Source organism: Gymnoscopelus braueri (genome assembly GCF_963280865.1).
Source record: "Gymnoscopelus braueri genome assembly, chromosome: 19".
In the NCBI taxonomy this organism is placed as follows: domain Eukaryota; kingdom Metazoa; phylum Chordata; class Actinopteri; order Myctophiformes; family Myctophidae; genus Gymnoscopelus; species Gymnoscopelus braueri.
Window position 1 is genome coordinate 36,568,805 of NC_137621.1, and position 18,869 is coordinate 36,587,673.

Below are 18,869 nucleotides of genomic sequence, written 5' to 3' on the forward strand. Positions count from 1 at the left end.
TGTGGATGCATATGCACTTGTTAAATTAAGACACAAGCCACTGCAGTGCAATGGAATGTGTGCTAATGGCGTTAACACACATGTTAATGGTAACTGGTGTGCTCTGTATAATTAAGATTTCATGTGAACATTTGAGTTGAATTAAGAACACCTCTATCCAACCCTTTCATCATTTAACTAGACCAGAGACCAGAGCAGTGTTTATTAGTGTGGTTGCCCTAACAGGGCAACCAGACTATAGTTATCTTCGCGCTTTATTCTTCTTCTAGATAAACTTTATTTTGCCGGGGATCTCCTCCCACAGTTTATTTTTCCCAATTTAGTGCCATATGTCAAAATTACCGGTCTCACCGGGAATCCTGTGCTTGTATTTTGCTAAGAGATTGGTTGCATAGTTTTATTGATATTGATTTATTAGTGCATTAAATTTCCCCATCCACTTTAATGAAAAAGTGAAAAAACTCAAATTCAAGTATTTTTTTCTCAGAAACCGTAAGAGCTAGAGTTACCAGATTTGGAGGGGAGGTTCATAATTTAGTCCGAAATAATTACACTAATCGGCCACATGGTGGCGCTATAACAGCCCCCTTTACGTTTTGGCCTGTAACTCTTGAACCGTAGGTCGTAAAATCAAAACTTTTTCCCTAGATTCCTTGGGTCATGACGCAACTCCCCATATAGGCCACGCCCATTTGCGTCAGGATAGATTTTCCGCCATTTTGAATTTTCTTCAAAACACACTTTTAGCTCCTCCTCCCATATATTTTGTCCAAATTTCACAAAAATCGGTACACATGATCTCTGGACCCATGCGATTTTTGATAGTCCATACCGTTCGTCCGTAAATGGCTTCCAAAGTTAGCGGGAGGGGCCCGTTTTACAAAAAAGCCCACAAATCACAAAATGTCAAGTGTGGTTTACTCAACAAAAGAATTTCCACTTTGATCCGTAGGGGGCGCCACAAATGCTCAAAATGTAACCTTTTGATGCAAAAACCATATGTTGGGGGGACCAATCCTCTCAAAATGAAACGCAAGTGATCTCAGGAGTTGCGTGACAATGTAATTGGCGCAGCCTCCGACGGTATTCCTCCCAGCGTATTCCTCGAGTCCCGGCGGCAGCGACCCGCGACTCGCGTCGGCGCAACCACACTCTGCAATTGCCCTGAATTGCGACGCGTCTAGTTGCTACTGTAGCTTTCATTCTAGCTAACTAATTGTAGACCAAGGAAACCAAATGAAAGCAGTGAAAGGAAAGTAACGGTGGTCCATTGGTCCTCAGGACAGCACCTCTTCTTGTTCTCTCTCTATTCACTAACTGCGACCGAGGAGCCCTTGAGCAAGGCTTTTGAATCCACATATTAACTCTTTGACTGCCAGAGTATTTTCATAAAGTACTCCCCCAGTGCCAGCAATTTTCGTGTTTTTTTATTTTTATATTTTGAATTTTTCTCATGAAAATAATTTAAGGACACATAATGTAAAGACCCAGCACAAATCCGCCACTAGAGCGCAGCACATGACAGCTTTGATCATGTCGTTGGGTCTCTCTCACCCTTCTTCATAGATTAGACAAGGAAAAACATGAAAACGGATGTGACGTCCCCCCCATTGTTTTGATCGGCGAAAATTACGTTGTGATATACGACGGCGATGACTGATCGTCACCCAGACCATAGATTATAGAAGAGAAACTGTCCGTTTGTCCGTCATACCGTGTGAAAGACCGTTTATTTACCTATTTTGGACGAAAATGACTGGGGAAAAGAATCAAAAACCGGAAACGGAATCCAGGTCATGAAACCGGATGCAGATGTCCGTGAAGTAAGTGGAACTCGAGAATAACATTGAATATTAAGCAGCATAGCGCAATCAGAGATTAAACAATGAACGCGCGTCCAGCGCGTCGAGCGCGTCGACGGCCAACTGGACAAAGTAGCACTTGACGCGTTATCGCGTCGTCCGCAGTCAAAGAGTTAAAATAACACAAATATTTTAAAATGTACGGTATGTAAAAAAAAAATCATGGTCTTTTTTTCTTTTAAAACTTGAAAAAATTAGTATACAGTGTTAGTTAGATTGATCCAAGCCGGAACATAATCGATTAATTGATCACTAAAATAAACATGCTCTGAGAATGCAGGCAGCCCACCCATCTGATCACTTAAAGGCTAGGCTGCCGTGTTAAGTGGTCAGATGGGTCGGGATGCGAACGCCTTCGCAAATTTCAAGTGGGCCCTGATCCTCAAAAGGTGGGCAACCGCTGGTCCACCGAATGTAAACACAAATCTGAGTGTTAACCGGGTAAAAGGAAGCCAGGATTGTGAGGATGGTTTTTGATCTCTCCTCCACCTGTTCTGAGATGCTGTGCTATAGTTTGTAGTGAGGCAGTAAAAACCCTCTTAAGAAGATAAACGTGAGGAATGTCTGTTTTTATCAGTCTCAGGGAAGCTGCTTACCGTGACCTGGAAACTAACCTGTTGCCATGTCTACCCGTCTTCATTTGCCCGTTCAGACTTACCTTAAATGTGGGTTTTATTTGTTGACTGTTGATGGGTATAAGCTCAGAGAGAGAGAGGGCTAAAAGTGTCTTAACCCATTAAAACCGGGATCGCATCCCAAGCTAGATGTGCTATTTTTGAAAAATCGTGAATATTTGTGCAAATCTTTGAAAACATATTTTTTTAAAGTGAACTTTTTTTGCTAGTGGGGGTCCCCCCTGGGACAACATATTTTGAGATGGGGGTCCACGGCCAAATACATATAATTTTGGGGGTCCTTGACATGAAACCACTGATATAGCAACATAATTTTTTTCGTAGTATAGAGCCCTTGGGAACCCGCTCAACAAAGAATACAGTAGAGTTTAAGTGGTTAATTTGGGTTTATGTGTTGATCAGTAAAAGAGGAGAGAGACCTAAACGTGTCTTTATAGATCAGTAGGTCCACAGCCATGGTTGACCTCAGATCAGCATTCTGCTGCCTCAGTGCTGTCAGCTCCACTCTGCATTAACCTCTGCTGGTAAACAGTAATCCATCCAGAGGACACAGCAGAGGTCTGGAGCTCACACTTCCAACCTATGATGTCACCACTATGCAGTATACTCACAGTGCACTCACAGTGACTTATACACCAGCTACCCTGAGCAAAGCTTTGAATCAAAGTGTGTTTGCTCACCCTGTCATATGCTACAGTGGACAAGCAAGGAAGGGAAGTGAGTTAATGCTCCATGTGTGTGCGTGTGTGTGTGTGTGTGCGTGTGCGTGTGTGTGTGCGCGCGCTGTGGACAGAGTCCTGAGGTGATGTGTCACATGTTTGGATAAGCACTGGTCAAGCTCGTCCAGTGTCAACCGGAATAACGGCTGTCCTCAGCCCTTTGTCCATCTCTCGCATCAGTAAAGTCACACACATGATGTGTGCTGGGATTTGACTTGATTTGATAGGGTTGTGGGGGGGGGGGGGGGGGGATTTGTCGTTGAGAGAGTGTGTGTGTGTGTGTCTGCATTTTGTGAGACAATGTGTTCTGGATGTGTGTGTGTGTGGTGTTGTGAGATGGTGTTGCCTAAGGATGTGTGTCCTGGCTGTGTGTCTGTGTGCGTGCATGTGAGAGGATTACGTGGGTTGACACAGGCCCTCGGCTTTGCCTTTGTCCCCCAAAACAAACGGGGTCCCCGTGTCATCCTGGTCCAGCAGCTGCTGTGTGCTGACACGAGTCTTTTGTGCCCCCAAGGGCCACACAACCACCCAGTCTGAGCACTGACACGCACGCACGCACGCACGCACGCACGCACGCACGCACGCACGCACGCACGCACGCACGCACGCACGCACGCACGCACGCACGCACGCACGCACAAAAACATTTTCCTACACACTGGCACATGCACTCACACACTCGACTGCTTTTCACTTTCTACTTCTTCCTTTCCTAGCTCCGTGCCACCTTTCCCTCCTCCTCCTCCCCCTCCTCCACCTGTTTCTCCTCTTCTCTTAATCCTCTCTCCGTATCCACCCCCCCCCTCTCCCTCTGCTCCTCTCCTCTCCCGCCATTGTCTGAACCAGGCGAAAGGGAGACAGATGTTTGTCTGGTTCACTCTCTACTAGGGCTGGGCATGGCCAGTTAACTGAAAATATCCAAACCGATACTTTGATCCAATAACCGACTTCATCTTCCTCATGTAGGTTCATTGAAAGAAAATCGAGAAGCAGCTTTTCTTTTGTTGATAATTTGTTTTACTTCTTATAATGTCCACCATCTCCCCTCCTTTACCCCTCTCCTACCCCCAACTTCTCCTCACTGCCCTTTTCTGCCCTCCCCACCCTTCCTCCTCTCTCCACCTCCTCTCCCTGTCATCCCTGGACTAACAAATCTCCTTCCTTTTCTAGCAGGAAAACAAATGTTTCTTTATCTTCTCTCGCTGTTTGTCTCCCAGTCGTTAATTTCAGCAGTGTTGGAAAAAGTACTCTGATGTTTTTCACTTAAATAAAAGATGTCACAATGTAGAAATATGTTACAAGTAAAAGCCCTGTATTCAAAATGTTACTTGAGTAAAAGTGCAAAAGTATTGGCATCACATTTAAGTAATAAGTTAAAGTAGAAGTAAAAGTAGTAAAAAGAAGTAACAAAATTTAAAAAAAATTATTAGCTGAACTTGTAGGTTGGCTATTTTAGAATAGACAAAGTATAAAATATGGCTTGATTGGTTTATGTATGTTTTGTAATAATAATCAAAATCTACAAATAACTTATAACTAAAGTTTTCAAATAACTGTAGTGGAATTAAAAATAAAAGTACAATCTTTGCCTCTGAGACGTAGCGGAGTAGAAGTATATGAAAGTATTGAAACATTTACATTCTCAAGTAAAGTCAAAGTAAATGTACTTAGTTAATTTACACAATTTCAGCCGTTAATTTCTACACCGTTTCTGATTGTTGTTTATGTAGTGGGGTTTTAGGGGTGTAAGTGATTGTTGTTTATGAGGTGTTGTCTTAGTGTGTAAGTGGTTGGGAAATAAAAGCACTGTATTAATTTTACGACTGCACTTCACTCTGCTCCGCGCTCGTAGATGTGGTTGTCACGGTGATGACTTTTTCCAAACGAGTCTTCCTGCAGCCGGCCAGCTCCGTTGCCACGGTGATTTGCTGAGTTTGAACAAGGCGTGTGTGTGTGTGTGTGTGTGTGTGTGTGTGTGTGTGTGTGTGTGTGTGTGTGTGTGTGTGTGTGTGTGTGTGTGTGTGTGTGTGTGTGTGTGTGTGTGTGTGTGTGTGTGTGTGTGTGTGTGTGTGTGTGTGTGTGTGTGTGTGTGTGTGTGTGTGTGTGTGTCCAGTCTTTAGTCTACTTGTTGGAAGTTAAGTTCTCAATCTCTTCCCTTAATTGCTTTTAGCAGTTTAGCATCAGGGAAGGCTGGCTTTAAGCCTTATTTGAAAGTGGTTAAATAATCATTATAAACTTTTATTTAACAATGTTACAAAGTGCTTTTCAGATAAAATAAATACAATAAAATAAATAAAACAGAAAAGTAATTATACAAACAATACTGAGAGAAATGTAAACGATAAGAATGACGAGTCAATTAAAACAAGTGTCATACAAAGGTTAAAAAAATTAGATGCACCAAGCTGCTGCCTTAGGGGATTATGATGTTTTTTTACATTTTTTTATGGGTTTTAAAAAGAGATTTGTGTTGCTCCCTGCTGGGCGTGTCTGCTGTCTGTCTGTGTAGTTTACATGAACAGTAGCTTCAGCAGCAGACATCTGCTCCCATGAAAACCAGGCCTCATTTGAATACGCTTCTGTCCTCACTTGACATACTGTACAGTACAGGACAGGTGCAGCTGTACTGCAGTTACAGCTAGTCTGCTACTCGCTCGCCCTTGAAGTGATATTGACTCTGGTAGAGTAGGTACAGTGAGGTGGCATTAGTGGTCTGAGAGAACCTCCTTTAACCTTGGATCCCGGCAAACAGTCATCTATCAGCCGGGTGTCAAATCATGAGTGTTAATTTCACTGTGAAAATGTAATTAACATGCCATTTTGCTGTGTCCTTGAGCAAGTTTTTGTGTCTGTATGGATGCAGTCGACATGATGTTTCTTACACACATAAACCTCTTAACTGAAGTTCTCCAGTTTGAGTTAAAGGTAATCAGCCTCTACCAGAGTCTACTGGTTTAGCAAAAAGTACAGTAAACAAATTAAAAAGGGTCTCTCTTTCCAGTTTGACCGTTTCACAGCAAACGCAGCATCACTGGTGAACATAAGTGCCACGCAATAATGATCTCTGAATGTACATTAAAGTCATGTTGATTTTATAACAGCATGTTGAGATGCTGACAGAGGTCTGGCATGCGACACACACAACAAACGGGCTGAAGTGAGGAGAGGAGAAGAAAAGCGGGGAGGGGAGGAAGAGAGAGGAGGGGGGTAATAGGCGGACTGCAGACCAGGTGGGCAGAGGGAGCGCGAGAGGGAGAGAGCGCTCGGCTAGCTAACTAGCATCTCGCCCATCGTCGTGGAGTAGTCTCCTCACCAGCCCGTAAGTATCTCTCTCTCTGTCTTGTCCTGATCCCAAAGCGCCATGGCACCCCTGTGTACCCAACCGCGAAGGGAGGGCTCAATAGACAGCCGGGTGAATGGAGGGAGCAGGTCGAGTGTTGTGTTATGTGTGTGTGTGCATGCATGTGAAAGGGAAGGAAGAGAGGAGAGAGGGGTGGAGAGATGGAGAGCAAGGGGGGATGGGCCATGCTTTGTCAGAGCATGTATTTAGGCAGGGAGGCAGACAGAGAGGCAGGCTGTGCATGTCATTCAGCACAAAAGCAGGTCGCCAGGAATCGACTGCTTTGATATCATTTGTATTTTGCATGATGATGGCTTGCGCTAGCAGCAGGTGTGTGTGCATGCCGAAGCAGGGTGGATGTTTTGATGCCGCCGCATATCTCTCCCCCCTCCCCTCCACCACTGTGTCACGTGACCTGACGGATACACACGCAACCTTAAGCTACCTCAGCACATCCGCATGTGCGAACGTGTGCATGTAAATACATTCATTCATTCATTCATTCATATGCATACCTTCATATGCATACATTCATATGCATACATTCATATGCATACATTCACGGACACAAAACAAATGGTGATGATGTTCAGTACAGACCCCATGCTAATGTGTTAATGAAGACTGATGCAGCATCAGTGCACACTCACAGTGTGAAGCCCTTTGGAGAGAGGTGCTATTTAAATGCACCATTTAACATAAGAAAATAACATTGTTTGTCTCATTGACCATATTCACACAGCCATTTTGCTGTTGTACTGTGTGCACCTAAAACTGTCTGTGCTGCTGTTTTGACTGACAGACAGACAGACACTTGTGTGCTCAGAAATAGGGGTGCAACATTTAATCAAACTAATCTATTTAATTAATAGTCAAAACAATCAATGTTATTAAATCATCATCAGATTTTCTAAAATGTCAAAAATAGCTGATCTACAAACTCACAACATATCCCGTTGTGATGTGTCGTGAGCCCGTAGATCAGCTATTTTGGGTACACCTTGTTGTACGGCAAACTATAAAATATGGCTTAAGTGGTTATAGTAAATTATAAGAAAATAATTTTCAGCATCAATTTGTTGATTATAAAAAACAAATAAATGACATAAACATATCTGTGCTTCTAAAAGATTTGATTAATTGAAAATGTAATCGATAGAATAATCACAAAGAAAAAAATGGATAGTTGCAGCAGTAATGCACTGTGGTTGATGCTGATAGTGGGACACTGAGGTGACGAGGTGGACTGGTTGATGCTGGTAGTGGGACAGTGAGGTGACGAGGTGGACTGGTTGATGCTGGTAGTGGGACAGTGAGGTGACGAGGTGGACTGGTTGATGCTGGTAGTGGGACAGTGAGGTGACGAGGTGGACTGGTTGATGCTGATAGTGGGACACTGAGGTGACGAGGTGGACTGGTTGATGCTGATAGTGGGACACTGAGGTGACGAGGTGGACTGGTTGATGCTGATAGTGGGACACTGAGGTGACGAGGTGGACTGGTTGATGCTGATAGTGGGACACTGAGGTGACGAGGTGGACTGGTTGATGCTGGTAGTGGGACACTGAGGTGACGAGGTGGACTGGTTGATGCTGATAGTGGGACAGTGAGGTGACGAGGTGGATTGGTTGATGCTGATAGTGGGACAGTGAGGTGACGAGGTGGACTGGTTGATGCTGGTAGTGGGACAGTGAGGTGACGAGGTGGACTGGTTGATGCTGATAGTGGGACAGTGAGGTGACGAGGTGGACTGGTTGATGCTGGTAGTGGGACAGTGAGGTGACGAGGTGGACTGGGCTCACCACCACTGTTGCATCATACAGTGTTTACATGGACTGGTCATCCTCAGCAAGCATGACATCTGCTGGAATCAGCAGCACAAGAGATGTTTCATCAGAGGGTTAAGAGACTTAAACATTGACAGTATGTGCAAGATAGTGCATGTTGTGTGCACGCACGCACGCTCTTTGTGAGAGTGTCTCATGGAATGCTCTTGCAATGACAGTGGAATATTTCTCTCTCTCTCTCTCTCTCTCTCAGGGGAATGTGCTAATATAGGTCAGTGACCAGTCAGTTAAACACACACATACTAAGCTTATACATCATGTGATATGAATGAAATACAAACGAATTACATAATGTTATGATGCCATATACTGTATGGTGTTTTCTACCATATCTCATGAATGTATATCCCCAAAACTCTCTCTCTCTCTCTCTCTCTCTCTGCACTTTGTATCTGTGCGTTCAGCTGAATGTATTGATATAGGTCAGTTAGACTGCCACTGTCTGTCAGACATCATCAGATGTACAGTAGGTCACTCCCCAGCTCCCAGGGAGCTCAGTGATGAGAACACCTGTTGAGTTGTGTTCACAGTCAAATCCAAAGTGTTTGCTTTAAAGTCATACTGTGTAGCTATTTCAATTAAACAAGCTGTTTTTGATATAATCACAAGTTCACTTGTTTAATATGCAGCAGTCAATATGAGTCCATTGTGGAGACCGATGTGTCTCTCTCTCTCTCTCTCTCTCTCTCTCTCTCTCTGTCTCTGTCTCTGTCTCTGTCTCTCTCTCTGTCTCTCTGTGTGTGTGTGTGTCTCTGTGTCTTATTGCACTGACCAAATAACACAGAAATGCCCTAAAATTAGAGCATAACATGCCAACCTGCACTAGGCTGCTATGTTAATCACAGAGAAGAGGTGTTTTCGGATCAGTTTGGAAAGACCTTCATGTCCTGTCATGTTTCATGTCCACATTCATGGCTAGCCACAGGGCTGCTGCTTGGCTGAAATCGTAGTGTTTCTGACTGAGAAGCATCTGTTTAACATTTGATTATAGTGTCTTCAGTGGAGAATGCTAGAAGAGGATTTGTGTTTCCCAAACATCCGTTTTTATCGGTCACTCGTAAACATCCTGTTTTTGTAACGTTTCCTACTAAAAATAAATCGCATTTCTTTTTCAAAAGTCTTTTTACCCCAAAATTTCTATTTTTTTATGTTTCAGAAATATCAAAATAATTCACAGAATTTCAGAATAGACGAAAAATGTACAATCTTCAAGCTTACAACGGGTCACATCATGATGCTTTTTAAAAATAGGGCTTAAAGGACCACTTCACCCATTTCCAACCTATGTTCTAATCTAATTGGTCCTCACTAATGCTCATAAGATGGCATCTTATGAGCATTAGTGAGGACCGATGGTCTCAGAGGAGGGCTGTGGACAGTTCAAAAACCTGCCTACCAGTGACATCATTGGTAGGCAGGTTTGGTCATTTTAAACAAGGTTTCAAACATATTTTTTTATTGATTCAAGAACAATGGCTTCCATTCCAGCCTGTTAACTGTCCAGGAAGATAAAGACTGTGGTTTCTATTAGCTTGGAATCTGATAAATGGATGTTGACTGGATAGACGGATGGATAAACGGGTCGTTTGATTGTTCAATCGACAGTCTGATTCACTCTGATTCTTTTTGTGTTTTGGTCCCCAGGGTGAGGAAGCTGAAGGAGACCCTGGTAACAGTACAGCAGTTGGATAAAAACATGAGTAACCTGCGGACCTGGCTGTCTCGTATCGAGGCAGAGCTGTCTAAGCCCGTCGTCTACAACGTCTGTCACAGCGATGAGATCCAGCGGAAACTAGCCGAACAGCAGGTGAGAGCACAGTCTAAGTGTTAATTGAACTCTGGAAAGTCTAAAAATGGAACCATAAGGGAAATGAGCAACAGAGCGAAGCAGAACCAAATTGTTTTATTTTAGTCACCTTAGTCAATTCTTTCCTTCTACTCTAGGGGGTTGTATGAATGGGTGGTTTTAAGTATGAGAGAGAGAGAGAGATGTGAATGAACAGGGAAAGAGTTCCAGCGAGAGACTCAAAGGTCTTCATTAAACACGAGAGAAAGAGGGAGAGATGAGATGAGAGTGCTGGGGAGAAAAGACAGAGAGGCAAGAACAGACAGACAGATGGAGAGAGAGACAGATTTAAAGAGAGAGACACTCACAGACCGACAGACAGACAGACAATCAAGATAGACAGACGGACAGAGGCAGAAAGGCATGATGAGAACTAAAGACAGGCAGACAGACAAACAAACGGAGATGAGACTTGCCGTCTCTCTCCCGCTGTTCTTTAGAAAATAGCATCTTCTCACCATTACAGGAAGAAGGAAGTCTAAAATGGCCCCTTCATGGATGGACACTCCAGGCTTCTGACAGTCGCCTAGGCAACCCTCAAAGTGCTAACTTCGAACAAGCAAACCCTGACAAAAGTGCTGTCACGGGTAGCGGGAGAGAGCTGATAGTTACCTCATTCCATACCCCCTCCCAAAAGAAAATAAGGAACAAACCGACTAGGTGGAGCTGTTCACTGAACAACAGGAGAAGGTTTACAATAACAGTATGGATCCTACATGTTCTGTATGTGCACCTCAAAATAACTAGCCAAATACTCAATTATGACTATGTTTGTCATACATGTCACACAACCCTTTTGGTGAAGTGCCACTTGAGAAAAATTACGTGTTTTCAACTGAAAAAAAAAAAAAATTGTCAGTGAAAATACATATTGTTTTGTGTATGGATAGTGCTCCGGATTGAATGCAGTAAATAAAAAATGGAGAGGGTATAAGGCACTCGGTTGCACTGCTGATGTGCCATTGAGCAAGACACTGAACTGCTCATTGTGTATAAGAGTGTCACCTTGATTCTGACTGATTAGTTATGTGCAGTCTGTCAGAAAGTACCAGCTCTGCTGAACTTGAATCATTAGTGAGTTTCAGTGTTGCATTGTATTACACACATGATGTAATGTTCCAGTCAGCGCAAGATTCTGCTGCTGTTATTTACACCTTGACTGTATTTACACCTCACTACGCCTGCACACTTTATGCTTCATAAGTAAGAATGAAACACAGGAGGGGTGTGAGTCACCGAACCAAGAAAAATAAGAATAAAATGCTGAGCTTACATTCTGGCTAGATATCTGCACTGGGTTTCTGAATTAAATTCATGTACAAGGCACCAGGGAATACGACTGCATATACATTTATCATTCATCTATCCTCCATGCATTCATATACTGTATGTACACCTCGAGTCAGAGCTAGCAGGGCTTTCAGACTCTTGTCCTTGTTCATTCTCTATTGACATTTTGTTTGATTTTGCGCAGGCTTGATTGTTTTTTCTGTATCTTATTTATTAACCCATTAAGACCGGGAAAGCATCCGTCTCATTTTAGATCTCATAGCAGAAATAGCAGATACAGTATATAAGCTCACAGCGCGTCACTTTGTGCTGCTTTAAAAAGAAAAACACAAATCTTCTCTTCTGGGGGTCCCTGACACAAAACATGTTCAGATGGGAATGCACCTCAGGCCTTAATACTACTTCTTGTATGTCTGATGCCATTGTCTCCAGGACCTGCAGAGGGACATTGAGCAGCACACGGAGGGCGTGGCGTCCGTCCTGACCCTCTGTGACGTCCTGCTGCACGACGCCGACGCCTGCGGCAGCGACTCGGAGAACGACTCCATCCAGCAGACCACCCGCAGCCTGGACCGCCGATGGAGGAACATCTGTGCCATGTCCATGGAGAGGAGGATGAGGTGAGACCATGAAGAGGACGCACGGGCTCTCATATAACCGTTGCTGTCGGGCGGAAATCTTGCATGTCCAAAATGTGCAATTTTTTTTTTTTTTGCTACTTTTGTGTGACACTGTAGTATGACGAAGTAGGGCATTCATTTACATAAAAAGTTAACTGCAAAGATACAGAGACATGCAGATACGTACATGCATGAGTCCATGGAGAGGAGGATGAAGTTGGGGTTAGTTTATCAACCTCTGGTCTGTCACACACGACGACAACAACAGTGATATGCACTGACATCAACCGTTTCCTAATAACGTTAAATATCAGGTCTTAAAGGTAATATAAGTGATATTTTTTGTTAAACAGTCAAAGCTCTATATTATGATAGTAATCACTGCTATATAGTCAGTGTTTGTTCTGTATCAGAGGTCTCTCCAGCTCTTTAATAAACAGAAAATACATTTTCAGGTCAGTTGCCAATCCCAATCCAATCGGGAGAGAGCACCCATTTATAGAGAGCACCCGTTTTATAGTGTTACAGTTTCAAATTTGTCTGCTCATTTCTTTGTGTCATCACTTCCATTTTCACTTATTTATCCTGTATGAGTTCTGACTCCTGATTGGATTAAATTGGTACCATGGCCAGAACATTTATTATCCGTTCACTAAAGTAAGTGATGGAGGATAACATTTAAAAAGAAAAAAACATTCAATAAATGTATTAAATTACTCAGGAACTGCTCAGGGTCTAACAATAGAAGACCGGGCAGCTCCCAGGCTAGCAGATGTGCGAGTGTAAGACTATGAAGTAATACATTCACAGTCGTATATTATTTTATACATTCATAGCACACACAGGCTCAGTAAAGTTTCCCATGATAAATAAAGGATGAGGAGAAGTTCAAACACATCCATCTTTCTTGCCCTGAAGGATCGAGGAGACGTGGCGTCTGTGGTGCAAGTTTCTGGACGACTACTCTCGCTTTGAGGACTGGCTGAAGACGGCGGAGCAGACTGCAGCCAACCCTGTCTCAGCCCATGTCCTCTACACCAGCGCCAAGGAGGAACTCAAGAAGTTTGAGGTTAACACAAGAGACCACACAATAACACACAAAGCTTTATGATTCCTAGCAGACAGGGCATTTGATCCACCACCTTAGTATTCTCCCTGTATTGGGGGAGATAGTAGGGAAGCTGATAGGATGACGGTAGTACAGGGGAAAGAAGTGTATCAAGTCCATTTCCTTGCATGTGAACATACTTGGCCAAACAGATTCTGATAATGATTGAATAATTTTAACCCATTCAATCCGGGAAAGATCGTGAAATTGTTTGCAAATCTTTGAACATCTATATTTTTTATGCGACATTTGTAACCAAATCTTTGCTTCTGGGGGGTCCCTGGAATTAAATATTTTACAAATATTTATATATATATATATATAAATATATAAAAAATCACACCCAGTGTGAAGTGAGCAGTGCTATTTATGAGTTATTAATTTCATCATGCATCTCGGTAGCCAATCACAGCAAGTCCTGCGAAGTGACGTGCTTACATTTTTTACATTATTATTAATTTCATCATGCGTCTCGCTAGCCAATCACAGCGCGTCTGCGAAGTTTGAAGTTAATTTCATCATGTGTCTCGCTAGCCAATCACAGCACGTCCTGCAAAGCTTAGCCTATGGCACAGCATGGTGTCACAGCGAAAGACAAATTTTCACGACGGAAAGAAAAACTTTCACCACGGATGGGTCCTAAACCCTCTTATAGGAGCGGTTGCACAGCTCAAAAATATATATTCAAAGATTTGCAAAAATAGCAGATCTACAAGCTCATAGCGCGGCACTCTGTGCCATGCTATGAGCTTGTAGATCTGCTATTTTTGAATAGCTAAAGAAATCTTAAATGACAGAGATGCGTTCCCGGATTGAATGGATTAAAAGTTCTCACCCACAAAATGAAAATGCCTCGACTCTTGATAGACTGAAGCTACCACAAGGAGATGGTAGTAAGTTATTTCATACAGAGGGATGGTCTTCCTGGCTGCTAGGCCTTGGGCCTGTCACACCTCCAACGGTGCCCATGGTGGGGGGGGCAGGGGTGTCCTCTTCCCTGAGCCAGGCCTAAACCTGACCGCATACAAAAAATAAATAAAGTTACTGGTAGTATTTGCTTTAACCTAGGAGCTAGGTCCTAGCTGAATTACCAGATGGTGTTTAACCACTTAAAACTATAGGCTACGAACGTAACCCCGGTTATTAGAATAATACGAGCGAGATGTCTCGCTATGGGAGAGCGCCAGGCATGAAATGCTCATTTGGTATGTTCTTGCACTCTATTTCAATGACGTGACGCGCACATCGCTTAACACCTACACTGCAAGTCACACAATGGACAATTGATATGCATCTAGGCTTATTCCTATGTTAATTCGCTAGGTGTGAGTCGGGAGCCTTTGAAAACTTTGTTGAGGTGCGAATTTAAAGTAGTTTTAAATCTATGCGTGTGCCTGCGTGTGCTCCTGGTCAAATAGGTTCCGGCACGGCGTGCACGGCCGTCCAGTGAGCATTGCACCCCTGGAGAGCGCCCCTACAGTGTATACTTCGTTGACTGGGGTACCCCAGGGGTCTAATACTTGGTCCCCTGCTTTTTTTCCCTCTTCACGAAATCTCTGCTTAAAATTTCTGATCTGCAAGCTCACAACGCATCACATTGTGAGCTTGTAGATCAGCTATGTTTGGTGCATGTTCACCTTTTATGACATGGCTAATAAATGGCTAATGGCGAATAAAGGCTTCAAGGGTTTTCATAGAAGGCACTCCACACTACGTTCTATGTGGTAAACCTCTAATGCTGCTTGAGCTTGGTCTGTTGTGAGTTTCAGTAGCAGGTAATCCAGGGGTGATTGTAGACAGACAGAGCCTTTGGCCGTCATGTGTGGACTGGGATTACCAGCACATGGTGGAGGCTGCTAATCTGAGCCTTTGATCTGCACAGCAACAGGGACCTGAGTGTTGCTGGTATTGATGCCTCATCCCACAGAGAGCCACCACTGACCTATATACTGAGTATCAGTGGAATACCATAGGGGGTGGAGGTAGTTTAAAGCAGTGATCCTCTTTTTTTTAAATATAATCTTTTTTATTGAGTGAGTAAAGAAAAAGTTACAACATATTCAGTCTTTGACGGGTTACAAAATCACAATTTCTTCAAAGCGGTGATTCTCAACCTTTTTAATTTAATTAAAGGACCTCCAGTTTGATATGCGTTAGGCCACAGACCCCCATTTGATACAAAAAAAATGTTTTCTCTGGGACCCCAAACTACACTGGAAAATCATGAGTGTTATTTAGGGGTCCATTTGGTTCCATTTGTTCACTCAGAGACTCAGATTTCTATTTGGTGGTCCCGGACCCGACGTACAGTGGTTTAAAGGTTAGACTGTCTAACGAGCCTGCACTTAGACATGTAGGCTTGTGACCACATTAAAAGTAGATATTTTCTTCCCATGTACGAATATGTCTGTCAGAATAGTGAGGGAGATATATCAATAGTATTGTCTGCTGTATAGGCGTGCAACCTTTAATCAACCTAATCAATTTAATTGATTATAAATAAATAACTGATCATAGAAATACCCAAAATAGGCAATATTCAAGCTGGCAACGAGTCGCAATGTGGCGTTGATTCGTTGATTTATTTATTTGATTACGAAAATAATAAAAATGTCAGTAAAACAAAAGAGATTTGACCTCAGGTGGGCTCCTAACATAACATGTCTCATCCTCCCTGTTCATGCTCTGCCAGGCTTTCCAGAGGCAGGTTCATGAGAGACTCACTCAGCTGGAGCTGGTCAACAAGCAGTACCGCCGCCTCGCCCGCGAGAACAGGACAGACGCTGCCAGCAGACTCAAAGTCATGGTCCATGAGGGCAACCAGCGCTGGGACCACCTGCAGAGGAGGGTGGCCGCCGTGCTCCGTAGACTCAAGGTGAGAACGTTCAGAGAGGAGGGGCTGGGTGAGTGGTTGGCTGGTAATTTTATTGGCTGCTTGGTTTGCTGGTTGCTCGATTGGTTAGGTTAGTGGTTCCGAAATATTTTCATGTCAAGGACCCCCAAATCGATATGTATTTGGCCGCGTACTCCCCATTTGAAATAGACTTTATGCAAGGGACCCCCATAAGAGAAGATTTGTCAAGATTTATAAATGTTTTTCAACATTTTTCAAAACTAACACTAACACCTACAAGCTCACAATGCGTCACAGCTTAAAAATAAAATAGGGCTTGAATGTTCTGAAACGCTTCTGCATTGCTGGGGACAACCCTGGGCTTCCCCGTACCCCACTTTGAGAACCATTGGGTTAGGTGAGGTGATTGTCAGTTGATGAATACTTGTAGATGGATAGACCGATCTATCGATTGACTTTTCAACCTGTATCCTCCTCTGAAGTAGCTGTGACAGGTGAGATCAATAAGGCTGTTTTCTGCTTCACAAGACTCGGGTGGTCTGTTGCTCTCTTGTTTTGATCTCCTTCCCACTTGCCCCCCACCCCTCTTCTTCTCCCCCCCCCCCTCTTCTTTCTATGGAAATTAACGTTGCGATGGGAACGATGTACAAAAACGAATTTCACCCACTTCTTTACCTTGTAAACCTGTGATGTGACAATAAAACTGATTCTGATTCTGATATTGTGCAATCAATCAGCATATAAAAAAAACTCTAATCCTGTTGTTTGTCATGGGAGATGAGAAAGGAGGGCAGATGGAACAAGGCCACTTGGTTATGATTCAATTTGCTCCTTTTGCTCATCCAGGTGTATTTAATTGTTATTGGATATTTTCAATTATTGCAATTTCTATTAAACCAGAATTGTGTGTGGTTTTGTCATGCCCTAAAACCCAGGCAAAAAATTATAATCAGTTCACCAGATGGTAACAGCGTGAAGACTCATCGCTGGATACATACCAATAATGTTCATTATATTAGATAGCCACAAAACAACCACAAAATCTTGGAGATCTACAGCAATAATTCTCAACCTTTTGAATTTCATGGACCGCCTTTTGATTCAATGTTTTATCTCTGGGACCCTCAATAACTGCAAAATCCTCAGTGTACTTAACTCCGAGAGTGTACAAATGCAACAGAAACATCCTCCATCTGTCCAGATTATTGTGAGCTTATAGATCAGCTATTTTCAACACAATTGGGCAACAATTATAAAATAAGGGCTTAAATCCCCACTTTGTAACTTTTGTTTTGTGAAAATGTTATTTTGACCAATTTGTATGGTAGAGTATGTTAGTACAATATAACTAACACCACTGCACTGGTTGTATTTGGTCTCCCTGCTCTTTTATTGAGAAATGTACTGTAGGTCCTGTGGTCTGGTTTGACCCCTACAGGTTGACAAGTGGTACTGCCTGAAGGTCAAAATAGAAATTCTCCCCTGAGCAAGCAGTCAGGCTTTATTAGCTCAGTGTTAAACATATCAGAACTTGGGTGAGGGACCTGGGTTCGACTGTTGGTGGGTAGGACTAATAATACATTTGATTTATATAGCGCTTTTCTAGGTACTCAAAGTCGCTTTACAGAAACAAGATAAAAACTGTATTAGGGACCAGTCGAAATTTACATAAGGGGGGGTATGGAGGAAAATAGGGGAGGGTCATGCCTTTCTAATTTTGGTCCAAGGGAGGGTCAGCTAATTTTACTTTGAATCCAAGGGAGGGTCATGCAATTTTGAATTAAATTGAATAAAATAGTCCGTTTTTTATATACCTTTTTAGTACAGCAGAACAGTGGTCAATGACCCCTCTCCATTTCAAAGGATACAAAGAATTCAAATCAAGTAACACCTTGTCTATTTAGAATCAATGACGGTCGTTAACAAGCCATCAACGCACAGCGAGTGTGAACGACCCAGTCAAATCTATTCAGCGTCTTAACGATGGTGGTTGAACAATTAAGCAAAACTTCAACAGGCGTTATTGGAGAGATGCATTATAAATAGGCCTACTATAACTGGATATTCATAATCATTTGAAGTAATTCTGTGCATGTGATTAATGTGGCTCTATATGGACAGTTGTGTATAGATGCCTAGCTCCACAAGTAAAACCAGAAGCATCAGGCCATAATTGATAGCCTAATTTATTTTATGTAGGCAACAGTGTAGTTGTAGTTGATAATTAAAAGGGCAGAGTGACAAAAGTTTTAAACTACTGGTTACCAAATATTCAACTTTCTTCAATCTGACCAGGATTCAATGGGTTTCCCACATGTAAGATGAGAACACTATCCATTCTGCTACCACTACTACAGATACACTGTGCATTTAGCAAGACTGACTACACTACAGCAATGTTCTAATCAATGTGGAAAGAAAAACATTGGACATATCAGTTTTAAATGTCATGTTGAATTTGATGGGGAGGGTTAGGGGTGTCAAGAATTTCACAATACGATACATGATGTTGGGCATGATATCGATATGATATATTATTAATGTTCTTTTCTCATGTATCATCAACATTGGCCATCATCTTATAAATAACGTTATAAAGCAAGTTAGAAACAATTACAAAGTGCTTTGTACACAAATAAATACATTTGTGCAAGCTTAATGGAGAAGTGAAGTTCTCACTAACTATAAACCCATTGTTTCAGAGGACAGATAGACACTGATATAACAAATATAATATAATATAAGACT

At 42.6% G+C, this 18,869-nt stretch overlaps 1 protein-coding gene across 1 annotated transcript in view; it reads left to right on the forward strand.

Moving 5' to 3' along the window:
• Positions 1 to 18,869, forward strand: part of syne2b (spectrin repeat containing, nuclear envelope 2b) — a 188,590-nt gene that overhangs the window by 150,373 nt on the left and 19,348 nt on the right. Inside the window, exons 121-124 of the mRNA XM_080414797.1 lie at positions 10,048 to 10,210; positions 11,972 to 12,159; positions 13,078 to 13,228; positions 15,960 to 16,142. Coding sequence (XP_080270923.1) covers positions 10,048 to 10,210; positions 11,972 to 12,159; positions 13,078 to 13,228; positions 15,960 to 16,142 — 685 coding nt within the window. The remainder of the gene's footprint in view (positions 1 to 10,047; positions 10,211 to 11,971; positions 12,160 to 13,077; positions 13,229 to 15,959; positions 16,143 to 18,869) is intronic.